This window comes from Actinia tenebrosa, unplaced genomic scaffold (assembly GCF_029948245.1).
Source record: "Actinia tenebrosa isolate PJP-AT-01 unplaced genomic scaffold, QUT_ActTen_1.0 PGA_scaffold17__23_contigs__length_9995812, whole genome shotgun sequence".
Taxonomy (NCBI): domain Eukaryota; kingdom Metazoa; phylum Cnidaria; class Anthozoa; order Actiniaria; family Actiniidae; genus Actinia; species Actinia tenebrosa.
Window position 1 is genome coordinate 6336648 of NW_028292577.1, and position 8286 is coordinate 6344933.

General features: G+C 37.1%; 1 protein-coding gene across 1 annotated transcript; it reads left to right on the forward strand.

Annotated features, from left to right (window-relative positions):
* Window positions 1-457: 457 nt before the first annotated feature.
* LOC116291165 (uncharacterized) lies at window positions 458-6443 on the forward strand. The gene is made up of 6 exons (XM_031698292.2): window positions 458-754; window positions 1762-1806; window positions 2335-2996; window positions 3399-3580; window positions 3920-4193; window positions 4919-6443. Exons 1-6 carry the CDS (start codon window positions 469-471, stop codon window positions 5918-5920), a joined length of 2451 nt encoding a protein of 816 aa, XP_031554152.2. The 5' UTR covers window positions 458-468; the 3' UTR covers window positions 5921-6443.
* The last annotated feature ends 1843 nt before the right edge of the window (window positions 6444-8286 follow it).

An 8286-nucleotide genomic window follows, 5' to 3' on the forward strand; every position in this document is an offset into this window, starting at 1 on the left:
GAAATCAGCTGACGAAAGAAAAAATGAGGAGGGAAAATAAAGAGAAAAAGGAAAAAATAAAATAAAAGTAAGAAACGGGAGGGAGGACAGGCTATGCAACTCGAGTAGTTCAAAAATAGTAAGTGAAAGTATAAGTTTAGATTATAGTTATAGTTATAGTTTCATTTTACCTTTTATGGAGTTCAATTCCGTAATCCTTGTTTACATTTTTTTAAATATATTTTATCCTTAGAAAAAAAATCAATTGAATAAGGTGTATTTGTTGGAAAATTTTACTTTGGCTATTTATTTTTATGAATGTAATCTGTGTGATTTGCTTTTGATATATATTCAAAAGACCGATACTCGACGTCGCTTTAGTCACAATGCAAAACCAAAACAATTTACTTTCGAGTCTTTTAACAATGCATAGATTAAAAATAATCCCGCCTAGAATATGTAGAATTAATGCTGAAGCTATCCACAAACATGGACGACGTGGGCGACTTCAAAGACGTGTTGCAAAGATCTCGATACGAAATCGTCCAGCGTTTGCAACTAGACAGGACTTCTCTGTTTGATTATCTTAGAAGCAAAGGAGTTTTCGACGCTAGTGACTGCGAGCTTGTTTTTGTAGAGAAAACTCGAGAACAAAAGGCTAGCAAGTTTCTTGATATCCTCGAGTCTAAAGGAAAGGATGCATTCGTTTATTTCATTGATGTCTTGCAGCTTTTAAATCCTGGATTGTATGAGAGCATAACTGGAGAAAAAGCAAGTACGTATTGTACATTTTTGTTGCAAACGTTTAACTTATTATTAATATTCATATTCAATTAAAGCTTTTGTCATGTTTGATCTCACCACTCTATTCTATTAAAATAATCTTAAACAAGACATTCCAAGTACGAACAAAGCTAAAAGATAACAAGCCATGGAATATCTGAAACCGGAACTTCTACTCATGCGGTGTTAGCTCAGTAAATCTAGCACATTGAAAATTGTTCGGTTTGAATTCTACGTTCATTACCTTCGATTTATACCAATTCTATTAAATTAAATAATATCATTAACTGTATCATCACTCTATAATCCCATATAAGGAACTATTATTTTCAAATTCTCTTTCCTATTCTCGTTTCCATTCGCATTCTTTCGAGAGAAAACTATGACTTATGGAATCAGTCTAGTATAGTTTGGGATGATATAATTAATCTGCAATAGGACTACATGTCTGTCCAATTTGGAAATAGTTGAATTCAAAAAATCCCTCGACTGCCAAATTGGACTCGGTCTATCAGCCCCTCCCAATTTTGTCAGTCCTCGGAATTTATTTTTTTCATCCAATTATTTCCAAATTGGACAGACATGTAGTCCTATTAACTATACTAATTTCATTGTTCTTTTGTTCTCATTCCACTATTACACACTAACTAATGGTATTTGTTTCACGGGTTTATGAAAATCACTCTAATAATAATAATAATAATAATAATAATAATAATAATAATATATTATTATTATTGTTGTTGTTGTTGTTGTTGTTATTATTATTATTATTATTATTATTATATCATATGTCAGAAATTTATAAGTCTATTTGAAGTTGAGTTAGGTGAACCATTTTTTAGGAAGTATTTTATTGACGATTGAATGAAAAATAAAGTTGCGATACTAATCACTTTGGTGCACGATGATTTTCAGGTCACGGAAAGTTTTCTCGTGTTATTCTAGTAAAGCTCGTATTATCCTTTAAAAAAGCTTTCTTTATTCTTTCATTTTCAGATCCCTGTCGTATCTGGGAAAACATGCGAGATAGATTCGCTCTCGGTAAGTTTAATTTTTTATAGCATCCTCCTAGAAGTGGACTTCTTGTGTCTATACTAGTTTGTAAAGTGGCCGGAAATGAGAGCGAAAATAGACTTCACCCTGTTCTTAGTCTTCCTCTCCCGTTGTCCGTCTATCACGAGAAGTTCACATGATCCTTTCCAGCTAGAAAAATTAAATTTATTCACCATCTTTATTGGCTGTTTCTGCGGTGCTTGCATCATACAAAATGTCTATTACTAGTTACCAGTCCTCTCCAAGATTCCTTTATCATTAAGATAGGGTGTCCCTGGTGCTAGGGTCGAGTCTATTATTTTCCTTCCCCAGGGAACAAGAGGTAGACCTAACTGTAGAGTCACCCTACCTTATGAGTGAACATTCACATGAAGGTAGGATGACCCTGGTGCTAGGGACAAGTCTATAGTATTGTTTTCCTTCCCCGGGGGACACCAAGAACAAGAGGCAGCCCTACTAGCAGTAGGTTCATTCTCAGGCTATTTAAATAATAAATCTGGCAATAATGATTTCCAGGGAATTGTGGCTACGTTCCTGATGTGGAACTTCTAAGTGGGCAGCTAAAGAGGACAATAGACGACCTACAGGACCTGGCGCTCCGTAATCAACAGCTAATAAAAGAAAACCAAAACCTTGGCATGAAGCTGGACCAAGCTTCCACCGACCTCGACCTCAAACACCGACGAGTCGAGATCCTCGAGAAGGTGATGAATGAATCAGAGAGAGGAGTAGTAGAGGCACACAATAACGCTAACAAACTCAACGAAGCTGTAGCACAACAGTTACGTACTCTACAACAGGGAATCTTTGAAAGAAACACTTATATAATAGCACTACAGATGAAATTATTGGCGACTGAAGAGGAAATCAAGGAAACGAAGAGAATATACGAAGAACTAAAGTCCCAACACGACATGCTCTCTTCTAAATGGCAGGAACTTTCCAGGGATTACGACTATGAAAGGCGCGAATCGATGAAACTTAGTGCCAAATTGAAGTCACAGAGAGGAAACCTTCAAAAAGAACGCGAGTTTGAAAAAAGATGTCGCGAATTTAAACAGATCAACGAGCAAATGATGGCTGAGCGTGATGAGTCGTTATCGGAGCTGGAGAACCTCAAGGATTGGACAGAAGCATTGAAAGCACGTTATGACATTATTGTGGAGGAATACAAACAGGTAAAACTAGTCAATACTTACAAGTCCTATCATTGGTGCTTTCTTGGTCACCTGATCGTCAGCAAAGCTTTTCAGGCGCGCGGTAATGTTTTTTTTAAATGACAGAATTTTCCCGCCAAAATTTTCCCGCCAAAATTTAATTTTTAATTTTAATTTGTTGCATTGTCCACGAGAAAGCATACATGGTGCATTCATTACGCTGTCTCGCAATAACAACAGTAACAGTCTCACGCAAACAAGTCTGCACACTGAATATTGGAGAAAGTTCAAATGCTCTTTGCGGTATTTACTGTAAAAGAATTGCATGCTTTAAAAGTGGGCACGAAGGAGGCTGCTCGTTTTTTGCTGCAGTGAGATCTGTGATGTGTATCGGTAGTTTAATACTTTTTCTCTTGTCTCAAGTTGCAGCAAAGTTTTGTGACAGGAGCGACAGAGAGCTGCAAACTGAAGGAAGAAATCGAAGAACTCAAGTTACAACTATCGTTGAGTAAAATTGGGGTTGAAGATTTGAAGGGCTGGAATGAAGAGCTCGAAGAAACGGTGAAAAAATATCGAGAACAGAGGGATTTCTTTTCAGAATCGAGGTAAAATAGATTTACAGAATTAAGTAGAATACACGGAACTATCATCTATTGAAATCTCGCTGAACGACTCAAAATGAATTCCTTGGCACTATATTTATAAAAAATTGAAACTGAAACTACGCGCGAAGGGAAAGGAAGTGAATGTTTTTATAGGTCTTGTTTGTGAGGCTAATATAGCACTCAAATACAAAGAACGTCCGAAGATCTAAGACAAGAAATCTCAGAAATGCATGTTAATGAAAAGGAAGATCTGCAATTGAGTGTTACTTCTCTCTTACGTGAATTCTTAATCCTGGCATGCGAATCCTTTATTATTCATTCTGTCATCTTATTCTTCAGGAAAGCAGCTTTATTAGAGCGTGATGATGCTCGTCAAGAACGTGACGAAGCAATTCAGCGGTACAACGAAGTGTTGAAAAACCGTGAGGAGGTTGTCACGCAACAGGTTCAACACTCTCAACACTTTGAAGAGAAATACGAGAAAGCTTGTGCAGAGTTGAAATCCCTTCGAGAACGAATCGCTAGTGCGGAACATGAACTGGAGGAACTGAAGATGCAAAGGAAAAAAACAACCAGCGATTATGATTCTGACATGACGACGCCAGAGAAAAATGTGAGTTTCTTACAACAAGTCCTTAATGACTAGAGGAGCGGAAGGATAGAGAAAAGAGAGAAAGGCAAAATATTAAAGAAAAATGAAGTAGATTTGTTTTGAGAGGTGCGTTAAAGTGGGGTGATGTGGTGTGATGTGGGTGTGGACTATCAGAGTGGAGTTGAAAGTTGTGCTTGGCGTCATGGAAGAGAGTGAAGTAGAGAAGAGTGTAGTGGATTAGATAGAGTGCAGCGGAGTGATGTTATTTGGTGTCGAGTGGTGTAGTGTTTTTTGGTAACAAGTGGAGTGGAGCGGAGTGGTGAGTGGAGTGGAGTGGAGTGGAGTGGTGAGTGAAGTGGTGAGTGGAGTGGAGTAGAGTGGAGTTGTGAGTGGAGTGGAGTGGAGTGGAGTGGAGTGGAGTGGAGTGGAGTGGAGTGGAGTGGAGTGGAGTGGAGTGGAGTGGAGTGGAGTGGAGTGGAGTGGAGTGGAGTGGAGTGGAGTGGAGTGGAGTGGAGTGGTGTGGTGAGTGGAGTGGAGTGGAGTGGAGTGGAGTGGAGTGGAGTGGAGTGGAGTGGTGAGTGGAGTGGAGTGGAGTGGAGTGGAGTGGGCAGAGAAAGCAGATTAAAAGAACTAGCCATAGCGTGGTTAACGTTTTGTGTAGAGTTGAGGAAAGTGTACACTTTTTACCCTTGCTGTCTTAAAATATTCTTTAACTAATTCATTTCCTTCTAATCGAAACTCAAAAGGCCACAAAAACCGACTGTTTAGATTCAACCACATCAGAAGAAAGCGTAGCAAGTCCAAATGATTCAAGTACCAGTCCCTCACCGACAAAATTTGAGGGATTCTCCTGGAAAAGTCGTCGTGAGGCCAAATCCATCATTCAAAGTGTACGTAGAAGAGTCGATGGAGCTCATTACAAGGGTTTCAGTTTAGACCGCAAGCTTGATAAGTTGCAAGTTGATGGGTCTGAAACACTTGCTCAAGAAGCTAGAACAAGCCTCAGCCTGCAACGTGGCAACCTTCTCTTCAAGACACCACCGTCCTACAACACCTTAAGATTCATGTTTGGACTGTCCGTGGGGGGTCATGTAGGAAGCTTTGCGGACGTGTCAAATTGTGCTGTGAATGACAATAAAGACAGCAGTGAGAACTGTGAAAGTAGTTCCAGTACGTCTGAGACATCACATGACGGGGCGCTCAGGGATTTTGAGACACGCCTTGATTTGGATGCCAATAATAACGATTTAAACGATACTACGATGAACGATGGAGTCAGTAGGAAAGGCAAATCAACTTCTCCCAGGCTTCCTAAGCCAAGGCCTTTCACGAAAAGCCATTCTAATCCAGTTATAAAAGTCAAGCCGAGGTTACACCGAGGAGCTGCAGTTGACGAACAAGACAGCGAAGAGGATTGGCAAAAATCTGGTGAATACAAAGAGTTACACCAGGAGAATGACGGGCTTGATGGAGAAGATTTTCACTGGGTACAAGAAGCCGAGTGTTTGCCAAAAGACGAGGGCCTCAAAGATGGCTCCTCTGAGTCAAAAGATGACAAGTGGAAAACACCGCAGACGAAAGAAGAAGTCGATGAATTTTTCAAGTCACTGTCGCGAATACGTAGGATGCCCTTTCGGCAGCGCGCATGCGCGATGAAAAAGAAGTATACAAAGAGAAGTACGTCTGTGCCCACGATTCGTTCTGAGAAAGCGGAAACTCAGCCAAAAACCAACAAAGAAATGCCGTAAATAGTTAACTCTCTTCTGAACAATAAAAACAAAGTATGTAAAACAAGATTAGACAACTAATTTGTTTTTTTCCTTCTGAAAACGTCAAATTTAATCTTATTCATAAGATTTAGACAGAGGAGGTGTATACTAATTCTATTCTCAAAGAACAACAGAACAAGCATTAACTTTTTCTTATTATAAAAAGCAAGATAACGAGAATATTTCTGATGAAATTAAATAAAATAATATAGAACATAATTCCGTCTCAGGCGAGGACGGTATTTATGGTAATAATAATAATAATAATAATAATAATAATAATAATAATAACCTTTATTTATGTGTCATAAGTATCTAGCTTACATTAAAGTAGGGTATAACTGGGGACACCTATCTAAAGATAAACAAATACACATAATATAAAAATATATCATATATCATATACGGTGCGGTTTTCACGCAGAACTCCGAACAATAACAACAACAGTAAGAATTCCTTTATCGTATAAAGAAATTATAAATAAACTATAATTAAATGTTATTTGCATGGTGTCATTACTAGTCTATCTATGATGATATTTTTTTTTTTTGGCTCAACCCTTGCACGTTATTTTTTTGCGTACAGTTAGATATTTTTCTTCTAGCAGAAGAGGTTGCACGAAATTTTTTTGGGGGATTTACGCACCCCCCCCCCCCCCATCAACTATGGCCCGTCCCTATTCATAGCTAGTTAAGTTCCCTTTCTTGAATATTTTATCACTCATCGCAAACACAGTAAGGATACAGATGTAAAGTAGCTTTTTCCTTCACTTTTATTCCCTTTGCTTTTCGAGTTTTCTCTAGTTTTTTCACTGACACTTCATTTTGTAATTTTGTAGTTTTTCTACCGCTTAAATCGAAACGAATAAATGTGACATCAAACGAGAGCGCGTCAACAATATTTTCCAATTCTGTAATTATTTAAAAATAAATATATTTATTAAAAACTAGCAATTAAAAGTTAATCTGGCTAATCGCTTAAATTCACTAAGACTACTACTGCATCTAATGTTCTGCGACAACTCATCCCATAGGGATGGTGCTGCACATGAAAAATCTATATATCCATATATTTTAAGTTTATATGTTACACTTACTATACGATTGCTATTGGAAGATCGAATATTCCTTCTAGGTATATACGGATCAACTAATTCAAATAAATACGATGGAGCGAGATTATTAACGCCTTACGTATTAGAAACAAGATCTTAAATATAACACGCTCTTCGATCGGTAACTAATGAAGTTTCTCTAAAATAGGCATTGCATGTTCTCTTTTGCGCGTTAAGGTAACAACTCTAGCTGAAGCGTTCTGAACTGACTGTAGCTTTTGGAGCAAATTCTTAGGTAAATCATTAAAAAAAAAATTTAGAAAAATCTGACCTAGAAGTCACAAACGCATGCATCAAAATTTCAGCTGTCTTGAAACTAATATATTTTCTTATGCGACTAATGTTCGTTAAATGGTGGAACACTGATTTAGCCACAGATGTAACGTGTTGCTCCATATTCACATTTGTGTCAAAGAGAACCCCAATGTTCCTTGCTACGCTTGAAGCCTTGATTTTATCAGAAACTTGAACAGACTCCAGCAGGGACCCGGGAGCATATTGAAAAGTGGGGGGCTTGGCATTTGAAAATTAATTAAGCTTGTTGAATCAAATTTCGGGAGAGAAAACGTTTATTTCATATATAGAGGATATTACATGGGCGCGCGGAGATACGAAATCTATCTTCGAGTGTTGAAAAGATCTCTCACAAGTGAGCGCAGCGAACGAGTGAGAGATTTTCAACACGAGAAGATAAATTTCGTATCTCCAAGCGCCCATGTAATATTCTGTTCATTATATAATTATCAATGAAGTATGTTTTGGCTTTTTCAGGCAATTCTTTCCGTGTATTTTTGAATAGCCATCGCAATGTTATTTCACGTGTGAAGATATCAATTTTTCGAAATAGAGAAAAATAGATATTTCATCGTTAATTATATAATAAATAAATATATTTTATTTATTTTTATCGCTCCTTTTCTGTTGCTGCTCCTGAGCTTTGGAATTCACTGCCACTACATATTAAAAATGCTACTAATCTCACCAATTTTAAATCTGAACTGAAAACCTACTTGTTCAAATTAGCTTTTAATTCGTAGTTCGGAAAAATAAAGTGCACTTAAAATAATTCAGAAAAAAATTGAAAAAAAAAAAAAGTACTAAAAAAATTTCAAAAGACTAATAAATGAGATGCTAGTAAAATTTAAAATTATTATTATTATTATTATTATTATTATTATTATTATTATTATTATTATTATTATTATTATTATCTAAGACTGTGTTATCAAT